The 21,639-nt window shown below is 36.6% G+C and overlaps 3 protein-coding genes across 3 annotated transcripts; 2 read left to right on the top strand and 1 right to left on the bottom strand.

Annotated features, from left to right (window-relative positions):
• Positions 1-2,851: 2,851 nt before the first annotated feature.
• LOC148918761 (receptor-like protein 3) lies at positions 2,852-5,186 on the top strand. Its single transcript, XM_089047651.1, has 2 exons — positions 2,852-4,365; positions 4,471-5,186. The coding sequence occupies exons 1-2, from the start codon at positions 2,886-2,888 to the stop codon at positions 5,064-5,066; spliced, it is 2,076 nt and encodes a 691-aa protein (XP_088903777.1). The 5' UTR covers positions 2,852-2,885; the 3' UTR covers positions 5,067-5,186.
• Positions 5,187-7,960: 2,774 nt separating this feature from the next.
• LOC148918760 (tyrosine-sulfated glycopeptide receptor 1-like) lies at positions 7,961-10,340 on the top strand. Its single transcript, XM_089049442.1, has one exon. The coding sequence runs from the start codon at positions 8,011-8,013 to the stop codon at positions 10,204-10,206; it is 2,196 nt and encodes a 731-aa protein (XP_088905568.1). The 5' UTR covers positions 7,961-8,010; the 3' UTR covers positions 10,207-10,340.
• A 9,904-nt stretch (positions 10,341-20,244) lies between these two features.
• Positions 20,245-21,638, bottom strand: LOC148918759 (cysteine-rich receptor-like protein kinase 10; the record flags this gene model as incomplete). The annotated part of the gene is made up of 5 exons (XM_089048699.1): positions 20,245-20,556; positions 20,652-20,802; positions 20,923-21,166; positions 21,285-21,495; positions 21,576-21,638. Coding segments are annotated over 5 exons (981 nt in total), but the record flags the coding sequence as incomplete, so codon positions are not given.
• Position 21,639: the final 1 nt, after the last annotated feature.

Here is a 21,639-nt window from a genome sequence, read left to right as displayed (position 1 = left end):
TCGTTTGGGCCTTCCAAAAGTGCATTTAAAGATTGTATTCAATTCACAGACTTTCCGTTTATTTTCTGTTAAGTTTTCAATAACTTCCCTGGGCAGTCCAATAGGTGAGAACGTTGTATTTAGTCAGCCATCTAAACTTTTATCAAATAATTCAAAGAGAATTTCTCTCTAATTTCCTAGTGTATTCCAGATTATTGTTCTCTAGGGTTTTCGCTTGAAAATCTATTTGCTTGTTCTGCGTCATCTCCTCCAAATTAATAAACACTTTGTTTCAACTCTAAAACTACGTACACAAAGCACTTTAGGTAATGATCTGCATATGTACTTCATGTGTACATTCAAAATACCATTGATTTGGTTGATCACATCTCTAGTGATTCTATCGACCCAATATTGTTTATGAAGTTATATTTATATGAAAAACGAAATTAAAAAAATAGAGAAGAAAAAAGGCACAACCGAATTCGATTTAGCATGCAGAATTTGAACTCCACCGGCTTTGTCAAATGGTTAGAACGAATTTCAAAATGCTGCGAAAAATACTACTAGGTATTAAGGCATTTTGATTTGAGGGGGCAAGTTCAAAAATACTACTTGTATCGCCTGACAAAAATCTATGCTTTGAGGAGGCCATTTCTGGTGTGTGTGCTTTCTCTACTTAAATTTTATGTTTGATAAAATTGATTCATAGTAGGGTTTACTTGAGAAACATCAAACACGAATAACTGTGTTTTTTTCTTTTTCGTCAACCATAAAATCTCATGCCCCTGTAAAATCTTTTCTTTTTCTTATCATGCTTTCCTTTTTCATATAGGTTGTAATTCTGTTTGAAAGTTGAATGAAAGATTTACGTGATGACCCAGTTTACATATAAAAGAAAATAATAAAATCAACTATTGTCCTATCTTTCCTAAACCTCTTCACCACACAAACCAACAACAGTTTCAACTATTGTCAGAGCAACATATACACACCTATAAACCAAGGATGGAGCCAGCGTAGACTCACTGGTGCGGATGCCCCCCACTCATTTTTTGTTGGGAAAAGAAAATCTACATGTGTAGTAGACAAAGTCACCAAACCAACAACAGTATCCGCCCAACCAAGTCCACTCAAATTAACCTAGATTTGTCTTTCTTTCACACACCCTACATTACCCACCCCACGGGCACGGCGACATAGTTCTTACTTTTAAAATCTGAGCATTGCGTTTTTAAGTTTAAAAGGGATTAGAGATCTTGGAAAAAAAAAAAAGAAAAAAAAAAAAGGAAAGGGTTTAGTGTGAGAAAGACATCTGATTTATATACACAGCATTGATTTTACTAATTATAAACCATTTTCAGCCATGAATGTTTTGAAGAATTGATTACGAAACAAATAGGAGATTACATGGATATATATGTATATATATATATATATATATTGCGAGAGACATGTTTGATGGCTACTAAATCTAAAAATTCCAATTGGCATCTCCAAGTGTTTTTGTATAAAATATATACAGGTTTTATTTATTTATTTATTTATTTTTTCTAATTTACTTTGCAGGGGGAGATGGGTTCTACGTAGAATTTTCGCAATCTACATTTCATCTATGTTGTCATTTAGCGGACAGATGGCAATGAATTAGTAGAAAATATTTTTATAACATGGATAGGGCGCATCAGCGTATGTTTACATTTTTCTCTGCCATGACTTTTATCAAGTTCAACATTTTTATTTTAAAATTTTAAATTGCCTTGTAGATTGAGTGCCGCGTGTCTGATATTAGGTAGACACGCGGAAGGTTCCATTGAGAGCCAATGGCTATGGAAATTGTGAATTCGAATTGTTCTCCGACTCCTGGAGCTTTGGATTTCTTCATAAGATGTTTATATACAAGAAAACAACTTTAATAGAAGTCGGTTTTTTTTTTTTTTTTGAATATTTTTAGTGAAGGTCTATCTTTCAGGGCGTGCATATTTCACACGCCATTAACAGAACTATCTTTCACGGCATTCACATTTTACGCGCCATTAATGGAGTTCTCTTTTACATACTGCAATATTAGCACGCTTTTATTGACTGAAAACTACAGCGTGCACTAAAAGCACGCCATTAAACAAGGAAGAAAAAAATCAATTTAAGGCGCGCTCAAATTGCATGCCATAAAAACCCATCTTTTACGGTGCGCATAACATGCACGTCGTAAATACCACGCCGTAAATACTTAAATTTCTTATAGTGAAATAATTTGCTCAAGTCCTTTGAATTAAGTAGCTCAAGTCCTCTCCTGGTGGCCCCTCTTAAGGGTCTTTTCTTTGAATATATAATTTGCATCAAATTTTTTGTAGTGAAGTAACATGCACGCCGACTTCTCAATTTGCAGTGATGCTTACATATTGTTTTCAAGCATCGTACGTTATAATGAAGCCATTATATATGCTACAGTTTCAGAACATGAAAACATGTCAGGGTAGATTGTAATCTATTTCATGTAAAACATTATGGATTAATATATAAACTTTGTCTTAGGTATGTTATGTTTCATGCCTTTTTGTCTTGTGGTTCATATACCGCCGTTGTACTAAAAATCCACTACAGTTGATTTGTTCGGTCCGTGACCTGTGAATAGCAATGGAACGTTCCAAATTTTCAAGACAAATTATCAATAATTTGCTCAAGTCCTCTCCTGGTGGCCCCCTCTTAAGACCCGGTGAAGTCTTCTCTTTGAATATATAATTTGCATCATGCGGCTGTTGTTTGCCGACTTCTCAATTTCCAGTGATGCTTACATACCGTTTACAAGCATCGCACGTTACTCCTATATATATACGAACCTGTGAGCAACGGCACTAGCATGTAAACATACACAAATCAACATACTAGTGCAGCCTTATAACTTAATGGCTCATAGCTTCCTTCTCATCCTCTTATTCTCTTACATTATATCTACAAATATTGATGCCTGCAAACAAACAGAACGAAGCTCCCTCATATCCTTTGCCTCCACTCTATCTTCTCCTCCTTTAAATTGGACATCCATTGATTGCTGTCGTTGGAAGGGCATCACTTGTAATCAAGATGGTTGGGTCACCCATTTGCTCTTGCCTTTCAAAGGGATCAAAGGAGGTATCTCTCCTTCACTTGGAAATCTCACACATCTCACCCACTTGAACCTTTCCCACAATTCACTATATGGTTCACTTGAAACTCTGTTCTTCTTGTCTTTAAATGGACTCGAGTTCCTTGACATGAGCTACAATCTTCTTTCTGGAGAGCTACCATTTTCTCTACCATCCAGCAATATCCGGACAGTCGATTTGTCCAGCAATCACTTTCATGGTTCAATTCCATCTTCAATCTTCCACCGAGCAAGCAACTTGACTAGTTTCAATGTTAGCAACAATACCTTCACGGGGTATGTCCCATCCTCTATTTGTCTCCATTCTTCTCCCTTTGTTAGGCTATTGGATTTTTCTTCCAATGAATTCAGTGGCAACCTTGCTCTTGGGCTAGGGGAGTGTTCCGAACTTCAGGTTTTTCGTGCTGGTCACAATAACCTTTCAGGTTTACTTCCAGAAGATATCTATAATGCTACCAAACTTGAAGAAATTGCAATACCTCTCAATTCACTACGTGGAGCCATTAGTGATAAAATTGTCAACCTCACAAACCTTGCAATCCTTGACCTCTACATTAATGAATTGAGCAGCGAGCTTCCTTCCAATTTGGGGATGCTCTCCAAGTTGAAGTTCGTGAACCTTGATTTCAACTATTTAGAAGGTGCTTTGCCCCCATCTTTGATGAATTGCACAAACCTTGTAGAACTACATTTGGGATTCAACAACTTGGAAGGAGATATCTCCATGCTTGATTTCTCCAGACTTAGTCAACTCACAAAACTTGACTTAAGGGTGAATAACTTCATTGGTACGTTGCCAACAAGCTTTTATTCATGTAGGTCCCTAAAAGCCATTGGATTGACTAGAAATCATCTACAAGGACAAATACAAGCCGATATTCTTTCATTGAAATCCTTGTCCTTCCTCTCGCTTGGTTACAACCGATTCACTAACCTCACAGGGGCAATGAAGATATTAATGAGTAGCAAAAGTCTTCACACACTCTTGCTTACTGGTTCCTTTGTAGGTGAGGGAATGCCTTCTGATGATGACATGGTTGATTTTGATGGATTCCAAAATCTTTGGATGTTGAGTTTGGCCTATTCTAACCTCACTGGTCATATACCTGTGTGGTTATCAAAGCTAAAAAATCTAGAGCTCTTGAGTCTGAATGTTAATCAAATCACAGGTCGAATTCCAAGTTGGTTGGGGACTCTTCCTAGACTGTTTTATATCAACTTGTCATACAATCGAATTTCAGGTGAATTTCCAAAGCAACTTTGTAGACTACCAAGTTTGGTTTATGGACCTATTGCATCTCAAGTAAACCAATATGAATTTGAATTGCCTCTCTTCAAAATCACAGGTAGACAACAAACTTATCCACCACGCAAATTGTCTTACTTTCCAGGATTGATAGACTTATCTCACAATAACATTTATGGAGATATACCTATTGAGATCCGCCAATTGCAGCTTCTCCGCGAATTGCATCTTAACTCCAACAACTTTGCCGGCGTCATTCCAGACCAAATATCTAACCTAAAAGATTTAGAGGTTTTGGACCTCTCCCTGAATCATTTGTCTGGAAAAATCCCATTGTCTTTAGTGAGCCTTAATTTTTTGAAAACGTTCGATGTCTCATACAATAATCTCCAAGGACCAATACCAACAAGCACTCAGATCCAAAGCTTCAACGCTTCTTCCTTCGAGGGGAATCCAAAACTTTGTGGTGCCCCGCTTCCAAACAAGTGTGGACCAAATAAGGGCATTGATCAAGATAACAAGAACAACAAAGACATTGACAATGTGCTTCATCAACTTCCATGGTTTTATATTTTCGCTGCATTGGGGTTCATAGTGGGATTTTGGGGAGTTTGTGGTTCTTTAGTTATTAACAAGACATGGAGATACACATATTTTCAATTCATCGACAGGATGAACAGAAGGCTTAGAGGCTAAATATATATTATTGTAGTTTTTGTTTTACATTTTTTGTTTGCTTCTCTACCTTTCTTTTCTTTTGTGTTACTGATGTAGTAAGGCACAGTTTGTCCTTATAATTATGTCTTCTTTTTCTGATGAGATCTCTTCACGCTACCTTCTGCAAACAACAAAAACGACAGGTTTTGGCTTTCCAATACCATGAATGCTATATCAACTGAATAGTATGTTTATGAAAGCAAAGCAAGGAACAAATACATCTTCAGCTACATATGTTTATGGATGCAATGCAAAGAATTGAGTGAAACGAACTTATTAATTTGACAGGAGGACAATATAATAATATTTTCTTTATCTCTGAAATTAAACTTTCGGCAAGGTTCCATCCATCCGAATGCTGGTTTTTGTATTTCACAGAATTTTAGCACAACTACAGATGACTTTCTTAAACAAAAATTTCAGAACAGTTCAGGCTAAATATTTTGAGATATTAAATATTGTCTCAAAGTAAAATGAGAGAAACTATACTATTGGTAATTCTAATGTGAATGTGATATCATATCATATTTTATTGGTACGAAGAAAAAAAGTTAATTAGCGCTCCCTCATAACCAGTGTGTGCAAAGTCAATATGCAAATAAGACTTGTGGATACAATAAAGCAATATAGTCTGCATTGTCCACAATCGAAGACTAGTACTAGCCCAACACGCTAATTCAAACAACGCAAGACTTGTGGATACAATAAAGCAATATAGTCTGCATTGTCCACAATCGAAGACTAGTACTAGCCAAACACACTAATTCAAACAACGCAAGACTTGTGGATACAATAAAGCAATATAGTCTGCATTGTCCACAAACGAAGACTAGTACTAGCCAAACACGCTAATTCAAACAACGCTCAAGATGATCCAGAAACTACTGTTGCAGAGAAACTAGTTTCCAGAGGGTAGATTTACTTTATATTTTACAGTTCCATTTGTGTTTGGTCTGTTGTCTTTTTCCTTTTTTTTTATGTTTTCTTGTTTTCTTATGTAAGGTACAGTTTGTTCTCATAATCTATTTTCTCTTTCTTTTTCTTTTTTTGTCAGTTATTGGAATGTGTAAGACACTTGATAGTAACAGCTATGAAATAAGGAGGTCTGGTCCTCTCACAGTGGCCCTCTTTAGACTTAATGCGGTCTATAATTTGACTAGATTAGTTAAAAGCCATATACAATAATGGCATTGTGCTAGATCAAATTCGCGTTCAAGTTTTGTGGGCGAAAAAAACACTTGTTTAGAATAAACCTCACGCTCAGGAGCAGCATTTCGTTGATTTTATTATCCAAGAGTGGGACGAAGTCTTTATTTCCTTTGAAAATCTCTCTTTGACGTATAGATATAGATTCCGAATGCCTTTCAAAATGAAAGATGAACTTTCAATCTTCTTCATTTTTCAAATATGGAATCGTTTCATGAAAGTGAAAGGTCTGCAATCACTTATGGTCAACTTGACTAATACTATATGCGCAACCCCATCACATTGACTTTGGACGCCCAATCAGGGTAATCTACAGACTTCAAAATAACAAGGTCTTTGCTTTGTGTTGTGGGGTTATGGTTGTTTGCCAATTTCTCAGTTTGCAAGTGATGTTTGGCCGTTTAATGCTATGTCAATAATCTCAAGCCAATGGGTTCCCACCACACTGATGGTGGCTTCCCCCTTCCCCGCATGGCACCAAACCCAGTAAAAGCACGGAAGACCAAACAGCATAAATATATCTTTTGGGTTTTTGTTTTACAAATATTATTTATATTGTTCTAGAGAATTTATTTATTTATTTATTTAGACATAAGCATAAAAGTGGGGATCGCTTCTGCCACTTCATTAATTTAACAAAAGACCAAACAATCAAACTTGCATAATGTGTAAATTACTCGAATTTTAAAATGTTGGTACGTAAATTAACAAAATTAAAATCTCATTACCATTTCAAGAATAACCCCAAATCAAACCTCCAGAGCTAAAAAGTGGTTAGCCCATACTTTTATATTACAAATGTTGGCCTAGACCTGACCCAATTTTGGCCCAATATGGCAGAAAAAGCTTATCCTCTGAGACTTCGAATTAGAATTTGCGGAGAATTGGAGAAGAGCTGAAAATGGCAAAGAAAGGAAGCTCAAAGTTGAATGTTGCTATTATTCATCCTGATCTGGGCATACGTAATTTCTACTTATTCTTTCTATTATTGTTGCAATTTGTGAAGGAGTTGTTTTGGGTTTAAGCTGTCGTTGTGAATTTGATTTGTAGTTGGAGCTGAGTGACTAAAATTGTTGATTTGCTATGAACGTTCTGCTTCTCCGGTAGTTTTAACATGAATAGAACGTCAATATAATGTTGAGATAAGGCATGACTAGCACTGTAACTCTCATGCCATGTCTTAACACTCTGGCTTCACTGTTATCAATTTTAACATTCCCTTCACAACTCAATTCTCTGTTATTCTTTTTTTAATTGCCGTGTAGAAGAGAGGCTTCTCTCGAATGAGTGCTGCATGTCTGCTAATGTAGATGTAGTTGCCTTCATGTGGGGCAAACAACTTGGAAAGAATGCCCAATTTGTCTTAGAAAACAACTTGGCACTTGGACTTTAATTCACATGAAACATGGTTGATATGAACCCTTCAAAATCAAAGTTGAAATTTAAGCACATCTTCAATTTTTAAATATGGAATTGCTTCATGAAAGCGAAAGGACTGCAACCAAGCATGGTTTACTTGACATTGACTTTGGAGTCCTAATCACTATAGTTTTCAAAATATTCGCTTTGTGTTGTGTGGTTAATCCCGGGTCTATAATCTAAAGCTAAAAGAAAAGAAAGAAATTATGTCTTTATTTGCTCCTATATATCTATCAAACCTGTGGGTAATGTAAATACACAAAAAAACTTGCTACTACTTCAGCAGCCTTATAACCCAATGGCATATGGCTTCCTTCTCTTCTTATTTTTCTCTTCCATTATGTCCACACATATTCATGCATGCAACCAAACTGATCGCAGCTCTCTCATGTCCTTCATCCTAACTTTATCTTCTCTTTCTTTCAATTGGACCTCTGATAATTGTTGTCAATGGAAGGGCGTCGCTTGTGATCAAGATAGTAGGGTCACCCATTTGCTCCTACCCTCCAAAGGGCTCAAAGGAGGTATGTTTCCCTCATCACTTGCAAATCTCACACATCTCACCCACTTGAATCTCTCGCACAATTCACTTTCTGGTTCACTTGAAACTCAATTTTTCGTGACCTTGAGTCGTCTTGAGATCCTTGATTTGAGTTATAACCTTCTTTCTGGAGAGCTACCACTTTCTCTACCATCCAGAAATATCCAGAAACTGGATTTGTCTAGCAATCACTTCCATGGTGTAATTCCATCTTCATTCTTCCACCAAGCTAGCAAATTGACTAGTTTCAATGTCAGCAACAATACCTTCACAGGGTATATCCCATCCTCGATTTGTCTCAAACATTCTTCTCCCTTCCTTAGGCTATTGGATTTTTCTTCCAATGACTTCAGTGGCAACCTTGCTCCTGGACTAGGGGACTGTTCCGAACTGCTGGTTTTTCGGGCCGGTCGCAATAACCTCTCAGGACTACTTCTAGAAGATATCTATAATGCTACTAAACTTGAAGAAATTTCATTACCTCTCAATTCACTATATGGAGCCATTAGTGATAAAATTGTCAACCTCACCAACCTTGTAATCCTTGACCTCATCTATAATCATCTTGGCAGAGAGCTTCCTCTCAATTTTGGGAAGCTCTCCAAGTTGAAATATGTGAACCTTGATTTCAACAATTTAGAAGGTTCTTTGCCCCCATCTTTGATGAATTGTACAAACCTTGTAGAACTACATGTGCAATCCAACAACTTGGAAGGAGATATCTCCATGCTTGATTTCTCCAGACTTAGTCAACTTACTAAACTTGACATAAGACTCAATAACTTCACTGGTACGTTCCCAATAAGCCTGTACTCATGTCGGTCCCTAAAAGCCATTCGATTGAGCAACAATCATCTAGAGGGACAAATACAAGTTGATATTCTTTCATTGAAATCTTTGTCCTTCCTCTCGCTTGGTTTCAATCGATTCACCAACATCACAGGGGCAATGAAGATATTAATGAGTTGCAAAAGTCTTCACACACTCCTACTTACTGGTTCCTGTAAAGGTGAGGGAATGCCAGGTGATGATGACATGGCTGATATTAATGGATTCCAAAATCTTCGAGCATTGAGTTTCGCTGAATGCCAGCTCACGGGTCAAATACCTATATGGTTGTCAAAGCTCAACAAGCTAGAGATCTTGCTTCTGGGTAGTAATAAAATCACAGGGCCAATTCCAAGCTGGTTGGGGGCTCTTCCTAGACTATATCATGTAAGCTTGCCAAAGAACCGAATTTCTGGTGAATTTCCAAAGCAACTTTGCAAACTACCAAGGTTGGTTTCCGAAGCCTCTCAAGACGACACTAGTTATGAATTTGAATTGCCTTTCTTCTTGGGCCCTATAATCACAAACCCAAGTTATTATCTATCGTCGAAATTGTCTTCCTATCCAGCAATGATAGACCTATCTGAAAATAACATTGGTGGTGAGATACCTAATGAGATCGGCCAACTACAGTGTCTCCGCATGTTGCGTCTTGGCTACAACAACTTCTCTGGCGTCATTCCAGACCAAATATCTAATCTAAAAAATTTAGAGGTTTTGAACCTCTCAATGAATCACTTGTCTGGAATAATCCCATCATCATTGGAGACCCTTAATTTTTTGAAAGAACTTAATGTCTCATACAATAATCTCCAAGGACCAATACCAACAAGCACCCAGCTCCAAAGCTTCGATGCTTCTGCCTATGAGGGTAATCCTAATCTTTGTGGTGCCCCGCTTCCAAATGAGTGTGGTCGACCAAATAAGATCATTGATGAAGATCATAACAACAACAAAGACGAGGGGAATGGACATCAACTTCCATGGTTTTATATTTCTTCTGTTCTACTAGGGTTCATTGTGGGATTTTGGGGAGTTTTTGGTTATTTAATTTTTAATAAGAGATGGAGGTATGCATCATTTTCATTCATAGACAATGTACAGAATTGGCTCCATGCGATATAACTGTGAGCATCCCCACGATAAAAAGAAGGTTTCGAGGCTGGATATATATATTATTGTGCTTTTTATTTTACATTTTCAGTTTGCTTTTCTTTTGTGTTCGTGATGTAATAGTAAGGTACAGTTGGTTCATATAATTCTTCTTTTTTTTTGGATGTGATTTCTGCACGCTACCTTTGCGAGTAACAAATACAACTTCACCAAATGTCCATCATCATTTTCAAAGAAAAATCATCAACATCAAGACAACTTAAAGAGTCGGTTCTTGGAGTCATTGTGGACTTTAAAAGAAGGTCTTGTCCCTCTCTCATGGTGGCCCCCTCCTCAAACTCACTAAAGAAAAGCCTTCTTTTTGATTAAGTGCTGCTTGTTTGATATGTTATGTAGAATTTTGTAGTGAGGGTATTATCTAAGGCTCTTAGACGAGGCTCTATTTTTTAACTGTTTGATCAAATTAGTTAGTTTCATTAAAAGTTAAGAGATAGGGTCTCATCTAAGAGTCCAACCAAGATGTCAAAAGTGCCACATAGACATTTAAAGGCTATAAATAATATCTCACATCACTCCAACCGAATTATCAAAGGCTGATGTGGAATGAAGGTTGGAGATTCAATGTTATTTTTGACATCCCAAAAGCAAGATGTCAAATAAATATTTTATTATTTTTAAAGACAGATGGCTGTGACTTTCATTTATAATTTTACTTTTTTTTTTTCTACTTTATCTTTAATAATTTGACTGTTACAATAATTATTTATTTGACATATCGGATTAAGTGTAAAATTGTTTAAATATCAAATTGCCACATCACCATCAAATTTAAATTTGATGTTTGGTATTTGACATCTCCCTTGGAGATGCTCTAAGGGCCTTAAATAAACCCTCGCTGTAGAATGACTCGATACATGATATATGTAGCTGAGTCGTTCTATGGGAATTTTATATCTTCTAAACATTGAGGTTGATAGTGAGATTTTGGGTATTAAGTTTATTTGTGGTCCAATTCTTCAATCTGGAGATCGACAAAAGCCTGAGCCCAATTGTCTTTATTTCTTTTCAAACCCATGACATTGATTTGGCCCAAACACAACTAGAGCTACATATTCTGCATATGCGATTGGGGGAAAAAACAGATTTGGGCAAATTCATGAAATATTGCCACGAACCTCTTTTTTATTGAAATTCCATTATGGGGCCTACATTGCGACGACTTTCATGTACTAAAGCCAATTGGTACATCGGGTTTTAGTCATAGAGCCTGCATGGCATAAGAACAAAGGAAAGATATTCTCGTACCTCTGCCATTATCATATCATCTTCCTGCGGAATTAGAAGCGTTTTATATAACTCAAACCCTATAAGCATTTAAAAACAGATATTATTCTAAGTACCTTTAGGTATGTTTGGGCATGAAGGCACATCCTGCAAAAAATTAATGCCTTCATGTATGATAAAGCACTTTTAAAATTTATATATTGTCAATTTATCATGGTCATGCGTACACCATGTATGTCATTGATTACCGATTTAAGTTTCCATAATCCTTATATATATGTGTATTTTTTCCAATAGAATGTTATACACCAAGTAAAGGAATTGTCAACAATCCTAATGTTGGAAGAGGTCCGACGAATTAATTAATTAAATATTACCATCCAACACACCATTGTCATTATTTGGCAGGAATGGAACATAAATCTAGTAAATGAAATTTTTTTAATTTTTTATTTTACCATAATCTTCATTACAAAAAGAGAAATTGGAAAATAAAAATTTAATGAAAAGTTTCAATTCTTAATAAATTCATTAATAATTAGTATTTTGAATATTTCACCATTCTTATATATATATATATATATCGATAAATGGCTCATTGGGATAGATGAACAATACCCCCCCTAGAAACGTATAAGAAGTTTTCTCCTCGTACGGCTCAAGAAAATTATAAATTATGTCTATAGTATAGAATTATAACATCAAACATATCCATAAAATAAATTAATTAATTAAATTATTGATTTTAAGTACTTTTTTCTTATTCTTCCCCAACCGAAAAAAAGATCTTTTAGATCTCTTTCCTTTTTTTTTTTACAATTCCCGAATATCGTAATATTTTTTACTATTACTCTAGATAGTATATACCTTTATTTAATTTTTTGGTATCTTATTGAACAAAAATGGTGATATTGTTCCTCCATTGATCAAGAATTTAGATTTTTGGGAAGTCTCATGATCATCCAATAAGAAGGGTTTCAATTTTTTGAAATGAACGATTTGAAGACCTATTGATTCTAACAACTGATTGCATGATATTGGGGAATCTCATTGCTATTACTCAAACAAGCATGAAACGTATGCTTGCGTATTCGTCCATAGGTCAAATTGGATATGGACCTCCTGCGGGAATGATTTGGAAGATCCAAAACCAAAAATAGTGGTATTTGCTAGCAACAACTATGTTGTATTTTATCTTACAAGTAATGATAAATGGTGTAAATATTTGTAATAGTAAAGGCCCAATGAATTGGGATTTCCCTATTGGGTCAGGTCATTTCGGAGCAAGCGGATCATTTATGATGAAGAGGATGGGCTTCAAGACCTTTGGTCTCTACCCCGACCCGATGAAAAAAATGGGATCACTTCTTATGGACTCGTTTTCATGCTCGTTCCAAGTTCGAAGTACCATTTGTACAAATAAGAATCCCCTTCGTTACATGATTTCTTCATATATATATATATATATATTATCAATGACGTTACTCTTGGTGTAGAGCGCCCCGTGAGATCAATCAGGCTTTCACTTCGGTTTCATTAATGAGTGGAAATCTACATATATGCACTAATGCTGTGGATTATCTACCAGGCTTAACACTAATGTTGGTGTTTTTAGGTGACTTAGATAATATGCTGTCGAGGAAAAATGTTGGATTAATCATGTTTATGAAGGGTTCATTTCACTGGCATCCATGCATATATATTTGAAATTAGTTGTTCAGTTGAGTCAGCTCAGAAAGTTAAACACAATATATGTCTTTTCCGAGCAAGAAAAGTTTATTTTCCGGTCCATGATTTAGTTGTCAGGGACATGATTTTGTATGCGACACTTGATAGTATTAAATAACACTTACGAAAATCTTCCAACATTTTGAATGTGGTTGCCTTCCTTCCGTTGCGGCAAAGTGCTTGGAATCGTCGGAGACTTTAAAATAATAGGGAGGTCCTGTCCTCTCAACTCCGCCTCCTCTTTAGACCTAATGATTTTCCTTTTTCTTTTCTTTTTTTTAATTTATAAAATCCCGCATAAAAGAGGCTAGGTTCTTTTTAATGAGTCGTGCGTTATATTTTAATGTAGTTGACTTGGAAAGAATGACTATCCTAGCTCCAATTTTTCCAAGAAAACAACTTGGAACTTGGACTTTGATTCACATGAAAGATGCGCTGGTATCACAATCTGCTACATACTAGAAAGAAAGGAAACAAGTTACATTTTTTTAATTGCTCCTATGTCTATATGTATCCAAACCTGTGAGCAATGTTGTTTATATCATAATCAATCGAGCATATCCAGCCTCAAAGCGACTAACTCCAATGGCACACACGCCTTCTTCCATGCCGAAGGAAGAAATTCTTCCGAGGTGCCAAGCACCTGCCGAAGTTCTCGATCAAGCTCACAAACTGCCAAACCTAATATCCATGACAGGTGTCACCACCACAACGACTTGCACAAAGTCTCACATCAGAAATCTACATAAACCTCCCACTTTCACTTCCCTATAAATAGGAAACAGTACCTTAGTAAAAAGGGTAACTACTTTCTTATATTTTACTATTACTCTGCTAAAGTTACCCCTCTTAGTTGACTTAAGCATCGAAGAGCCTTCGCCCGCACCACACCGGTCCGAAGCAACGATCTGCTTCTCCTATTTTGTCTTCTAAGCTAGCCTTTATTGAAAGTCTAGGCCTGTTTCCTGCTTGAAGGTCTCATTTCTCTAAGTTGACCCTCTCCCAAAAAAAGCATTAACAGTTTAGCGCCGTTTGTGGGAAACGACACAAAAGGCTTTTGTTGTTCTCTCCTTCTTAAGTGCCCTTCGACACCCCTACAATCAGCATCACCTAACTTGCTATCCGACAAGAGTGACATGCAGAAGATGAATCTCTAGAGTATAGTCTAGAAGAAGAGGAAATATGTGAGCCACCCTAGCGTTCCTCAATGGCCTCTTTCAAGAAGACGTGTACATGAAACAACCTCCTGGGTTCTCAGATCCTCTTCGACCACAATATGTGTGCAAGCTATATAAAGCTCTATATGGGCTTAAGCAAGCCCCTCGTGCTTGGTTCTAGCGGCTGACCTCTTTCTTACTTGAGCAACACTTCTTCCACAGCCATTCAGATGCATCCTTATTTATTCATCATGGCTCACATACTTCTATTTATGTTCTTATTTATGTTGATGAAATCATTGTCATAAGTCATAGCTCCGCTGAGATTTCATCATTCATTGATCTTCTATGTTCCAAGTTTGATAGTCTCAAAATGGGTGATCTTAGCTTCTTCCTTGGAATGGAGATTCTTCGCATGCGTAAAACCATCTCCTTGTCTCGACTCGTTGTGCACTTGACTTGTTGAAGAAGTTCAACATGGAGTTATGTCAGCCCTGTCTAACTCCATTGTCTTCCTTAACCCGGCTCTCGTCCCTTGATGGTGACCTCTTGCCTGATCCTACTCCCTATCGTAGTATGGTTGGTGGTCTACAGTATCTCACACTATCTCGCCCCGATATTGTCTTTGCCGTCAATCAAGTGTGCCAATTCATACATGCTCCTAGCACCACTCATCTTCAAAGTGTTAAACGCATTTATCTGTACATTAAAGGGACTCTTGAGCATGGTATAGTTTTTCATCGTTCTCATGATTTTTCCCTTCATGGTTTCTCTGATGCTGACTGGACTTGCTCTATTGTGATCGACGTTCTACAACTGGTGCTTGCATTTTTCTGGGTCCAAATCTTCTTACTTGGACTACCAAGAAGCAATCCACCGTATCTCAGTCAACCACCGAGACTGAATACCGTGCTTTAGCTACCACTACTGCTGAAATTCGTTGGTTTTGTTTCCTTTTTCATGAGCTTGGCATTCCTTTGCGCTCAACTCCCTGCATCTATGTTGATAATATGTCCGCACTTCACATGGCTGCTAATCCCATTTTTCATGCCCGGACCCATCATATTGAAATCGACTATCATTTTGTTCGTGAGTTACTCACTCAAGGGGTTCTTCGCCCCCATCATGTGTCCTCTCTGTTGGAATTTTAAAAGGTTTTAAAAATTTAACCATTTTATTTATTTAATTATTTTGGCTGTTTTATTTTATTTATTGTGGGGGTTATAAATATTTAATATTCAGGTTTTATTTCTGGTTGGTGAATGCCTTAATTTTTTGGTTGGTGAACTTTTATGGTTGGTGAAGGTTACATGGTTTTGGATGCCTATAAAAGGTCACTCCTCCTTCACACAAGATACACACAAAAAACACAATACACTGTTAGAATATCACATACCACAATCACCACCACAAACTAATTCTTTCCTTTTCTACTTTTACATATATTCTTTACTTTATATTATTATTATTTTGGGCAATGGTTCTGTGACTTGGATACCTATATCTGTCTATGAACGTGCTCATAGCGGATCTTGAGTTTGTGTACAAGGGGTCGTATCTTGGAGTCTTGTAGACCGTCAGTACCTGCACGTAGGGAGGCTACAAAGGCTTTAGGACAGCGTCTTTGACGTGCTTCACCGTACCAAACTCACCTTCTTACCTATTATTTATTTTCCTTTTATTTCCCTATTATTTTGTTTTCTTCAATTTCATTATACCTTCAAAGCTTTTCAATTTGTTTATATGTTATTTATAATATAAATATTTTGTATTTGGCTTTACGGAAAGAGGAAAACTATTATTTTTCACAACACTCTCATCATCAGTTGGCTGACATTTTCACCAAAGGGCTCACTCGTGAATGCTTTCATTATCTCAGTACCAAGCTCAACCTCCACATCATTCTGTTTCGCTTGAGGTGGGGGAGGAGAGAGAAGCCTCCCACCTAAAGAAAACACCATGAAGTCTTCTCCTGTAATTCTACCATGAACAAATATTTCTCCATCTACCAAGGGAGATTGCTCTTGACTGAAGCAATCTCATATTCTTTCCTATATGCAGACCACTATATTTATTCTAGATATATTTACTTACTATTACTTTGCACAAAGTCAACTCTTGTAATTATAAATTTGTGATGAATACAAAACAATCCTCGACAGGGTCATTCTTCAATCTAGTCTTCTTCTCAATCCTATCTCAACTTCTACATATGTAACTAACATGAATTTTATTTCAGGCATAAAAATACTTGAATCATTACACATAATGAGGAGTTATTCCTTCTTAATTATTGTGGGACTAGGATATTAATTTATTGTTTTCGTTTGAGAGATTATCAGATGCTATATTGTGGTTGAGGTTTATGCTATTTTGGGAATTATTATATATATATATATATACACACTATAAAGATGTTTGATTACATTGTGTAAGTACCATCCTGTGATTGTGAGGTCCCACGTGGCTTAGGATTTTCCGGCATGTGGACAGACCCCATACGTGGCGTTGGATGTTCCGGCGTATGGGGAGTATGTGATATGAGATGAGAGGTTACAAGTGGAGTATGATTTTCCGGCGTGTTGACAGACCCCATACGTGGCATTGGATTTTCCGGCGTATGAGGATTGTGATATTATGTTGAGGTTGCAGCGTGGCGTAGAATTTTCCGGCATTGGCACTTATCGTGGCGTTGGATTTTTCAGCGTATGGGGGGATTATGTGATATTATGTTGAGGTTGCACATGGCGTAGGATTTTCTGGCATGTTGCAGACCCCATACGTGGCTTTGGATTTTTCGGCGTATGGGGAGATTATGTGATATGATGTTGAGGTCACACATGGCGTAAGATTTTCTGGGGTGTTGACAGACCCAATACGTTTTGTTGGATGTTCCGGCATATGAGGAGATTATGTGATATGATGGCTAGGTCCCACGTGGCTTAGGATTTTTTGGCGTGTGGACAGACCCCATACATGGCGTTGGATGTTCCGACGTATGGGAAGTATGTGATATGAGATGAGAGGTCACACGTGGCGTATGATTTTCCGGCGTGTTGACAGACCCCATATGTGGCGTTGGATGTTCCGGCGTATTGGGAGCTTATGTGATATGATGGCTAGGTCCCACGTGGCGTAGAATTTTCCTGCGTGTGGACATACCCAATACGTGGAGCTGGATGTTCCGGCATATGGGGAGTATGTGATATTAGATGATAGGTCACATATGGCGTAGGATTTTCCAGCGTGTTGACAGACCCCATACGTGGCATTGGATTTTCCGGCTTATGAGGAGATTATGTGATTATTAGAAAGAGGTTTGAAAAAGATTGTGTTTGGTGAGTTGTGATTTAAATTAAAAAGGGAATTAAATAAATTCTAGAATGTATGAATTTGTATGGCTGTAATGGATTGTATATTATTAGAATCGGGATTTCTGATGAAAGAACTACATGTGGCTTGATCCCTTAGTAAGGGTACGTAGGCAGCCTAAGGTAGTGCCTAGGTGCAGCCGCGAGCTAAACTTTACTTGGGTGGTTTTATTGAGTTTGGTCCAGACTGTTCTGAGGTCCAGTTCAAAATAAATGTTGTTTTAAGTTTGATCATGTGGTATAGTAGGCTGAGGCCTTGGAACTTTTGGTGATAATTCTTAGATGATAGTTGATGCATGTTAAAATTTGGGAAGCAAATTTATGTTATTTGTAAGGGTATTCATAAGTAAGTTTGAGTTTATTATTTGCATTGCTTAATGCATTATTGTGATTTAAGAACATTGCTAGCGGTTCTCTTTTTTGTAAATTGCATGTTGTTTTGTTGTGCATGCTGCCAGTTGGAAATATGAAATGTGTTTTATGCAGGTTGAAATTTTGGGAAATGTTCAAATTACAATGGCGACTCTGAAATTTCGGCAAAAAGTCTCCTTCCTTGATTCCTTCCTTGGAAAAGGAGGTTATAGTTTTAGTGAGTGGTCCCGACATTTGTGTGATGTCGGGAATTTCACAGGATTCGTCCCGGGTTTGAAATTCGGATGGGTCTGTAGGAAAAAAAAAGTAAACAACCCCACTAATTCAATTGTATGCGCTAACTATATATCAATCATTTTAGAGAGCCTCCCCTCAATCTATTACTCTAGTTACCCAAATTTGCATAAAGTTTTACATACTTTTCTTGTTTCTTGCTTTCAAATATGAGGATAACTTCTTCAATTTTTTCAGACATTGTTTTCTAATTGCACCCACATAAGTTTTATATAGGTTTGAAAGAGTCCTTTTTTCATTTAAATGATTTTGTGAAGAATTTCACAAGGAGAGCCAACTAGATTACTTATTAATCACGTTTAAGATGGCAAGGATGATCTATGAATGAAGATGTGAAAAATAGATGTTTTGGATCTTAAAAGTCATGAAGTCGTAGAAATTTACTTATATCGATGATTAGAATGAATAATCATTCATTTTTACTGAACCAACTCCAGCTACCTAGCTATAAGGTGGGAGAATAGTGCATGGATTGCTTGTGGAGTTGTTTCGTTTGCACCACGGTGAAAGAGGTGACCACCTGCATCTTTACTCTGCTAGTATAATTACCAAATATAGTAACACTAGTGTTGTAGCTACGTACGTATCCTGGCGGCAGGAAATTAATTTATTAGAATAAATGACCAAATTTGGTCTTGTTCATCATGATTCATGGTTGGCCGCGTGCAAAGGCGGGGCGGTGAACCAATGGACGCTAGTTGAACGTCGTGGGGTGGTCTATTGGATTGTGGAATGTTCAAAAGTAGTAAGAGATTTGAATTCATTCTGAGTTGTCATCTAATTAAGATATATATATATATATATATATATTATATAATATACTTTTTGTATTTGGTCCAAAGGTCTTGCTGTCACTCACGCGCTCAAAATAGCGCCCCTTAACTTTTTTCCTTACACAAAAAAACATGTTGATGCTTGTTTTTTAGCATAGGAGAAAAACTCTCTTATACTGGGTATGCCACCGTAGTGCTATAATGCGTCAATTATTGTGATGTGTTTTAACTTTCTAACATGACAATGTGTAATAAACTTGAGATATCGTCACGGTGGTATTTCTGTTATATATAAGTTCAATTTTGTAATAAAATGGGCATAAACAGATATATTTATTGAATGTGTTCATTAAACAACTCTCTACTTTCGTATATACGAGATAAGATTACATGAAAATGGAAAGAACCATTTCTGAAGAAAGAAAGGAGCTGCTGTAGGTTTCTATTGTGAGCATTCAAAACGACTAACTTTTACATATCCTATTCTCTCTATGTATTTACAATTTGAACCCATATATATATATCCATCCACCTTTACAGAATGATATAGAATATACAAAAATTCAAAAATGTAATTCAAGTTTTAGAGGTTAATTGGTGTTCCAACGTTCTCAAATTTTGTAGGGAGCATTGCATGATTAAATGTAATATAATAAATATATTTCATACAAATGTAGTCTAAATTATTCTGAATTATTCTAATTTAAAAAGAGGCAAAACCAAACTTGGGTACAGACGGAGGGGCTCCTTGACCAAGGTACATCTACAAATGGAATAATTTTTAAATTGAAATATTCGTCCCAAATATTCGTCCAACAAAAAAAAAAAAAAAAAAGGACATTAGGGATAAACTATGTATGATAACCTACGTGGAAAATATGAAAGCTGATATTACGATATTGAAACTAGTGCCTTGTTAATAACATAGTTTTTAAAATAAATAATTTTGGAAATTCACATATAGCCAGCATCACCTGAAGATCAGGCTTCGAACATATCATCATATCTTTATTCTTTACAATTTTATGAAACTAAGTATAACTGAGGCCAACCAAATATATGTTAGTGCTTTTAACGTCCCTCCAAATCCGAATTAGACAAGCCATTTATTGATATAAGCTCCAAATCATTTCCACCCACGCCACCCCTGCCGATCACCCTTCTTTTTGTGAAAAATGCTGGCTTTGTAGGTATAGGTAATGGCACACCTTCATTTGTCAACATAGATATGACATCTGACATCGTCGGTCGATCGTCGGCATTTTCCTCCACGCATAATAGACTAACATGGACGCATCTCAACAATTGATCCCTAACACATGACTCGCCTAGTGTTGGATCCATAAGTTCTAGCCCTGCCCCTTCTTTCCATAACTCCCATGCCTGATGTAACAAGATCATCATGTTAATTCATTTAGGATATCATAATCTCACACCTGAAAATTTTATCAAACATGGTATGTATGTGTTTGACGTACATAACCTACTATACTGATCACACGATCATCATGGTAGAAGCTGCTGTTTTTTCTACCACATATGATTTCAAGCATTAGTACTCCAAAACTGTAGACATCGGATTTTGGGGAGAAAATTCCCTCCATAGCGTATTCAGGAGGCATGTAACCTCTATTCCAGATAAATAAAAACAAAAAAAATTTAGTACGTATAAATATACATGAATCCATAATTAACAACCAAAAATGAAATTATATATATGCATGTTAAGAATATGTACTGTTTACTTACAATGTCCCAACGATCCTATCAGTATTTGCTTCCATTTCATTATGAACAAATGCCCTTGCCATACCAAAATCAGAGATTTTAGGGTTCATATTTTCATCAAGTAGTATATTACTAGCTTTTAGATCTCTATGAATTACTCTCAATCTTGAGTATTTGTGAAGGTAAAGCAATCCTTGAGCGATTCCTTCAATTATGCCGAAACGAGTCTTCCAATCTAGTAACAGGCCTCTGGTTGGATCAGTACCTAAAATAGAGTTAGAAGGATGAGTAATATATATCACAATATGTACGTACTTCATAATAAATCACAAATAGATGTGTTTGTATGTGTATAAGATTAAAGTAATAGATGTGTTCTCAACCAAATAAAAGGTAGTCCAAACTTTTGTTTGGCATATTCTCATATATTAACATCCTCTCTTCGTTATGAATGCAAAATCCAAACAGACGAACAAGATTCGTATGTTGAAGTTCAGATATGAGTATCAATTCATTCTTAAACTCAAATGTTCCTTGCCCTGAACATCTTGAAAGCGTTTTCACGGCTATTTCTTGTCCCGATTCCAATGTTCCCTGAATTAATGGTACCAAATATATCAGGCATTTCTTGGAAATAGATATAAAAATACTTTCAATAGTAATCATAGACTTACCTTATAAACAGGTCCAAATCCCCCCTCACCAAGCTTGTTTTCAGTGGAGAAGTTGTCTGTGGCC

The sequence above is a fragment of the Prunus mume genome, linkage group LG3 (assembly GCF_029339155.1).
Source record: "Prunus mume cultivar Tortuosa linkage group LG3, ASM2933915v1, whole genome shotgun sequence".
NCBI classification, from domain to species: Eukaryota; Viridiplantae; Streptophyta; class Magnoliopsida; order Rosales; family Rosaceae; genus Prunus; species Prunus mume.
Note: the sequence above shows the minus strand (reverse complement) of the source record. Positions and strands in the feature narration are given on the sequence as shown.

What these genes read in the sequence shown, in the direction of transcription:
- LOC148918761 (XM_089047651.1), top strand. Translation starts at nt 2,886, where the DNA reads ATGGCTCATAGCTTCCTTCTCATCCTCTTATTCTCTTACATTATATCT. An exon ending in GTCATACAATCGAATTTCAG is followed by an intron (nt 4,366 to 4,470) that starts GTGAATTTCCAA and finishes TCAAAATCACAG; the next exon opens with GTAGACAACAAACTTATCCA.
- LOC148918760 (XM_089049442.1), top strand. Translation starts at nt 8,011, where the DNA reads ATGGCATATGGCTTCCTTCTCTTCTTATTTTTCTCTTCCATTATGTCC.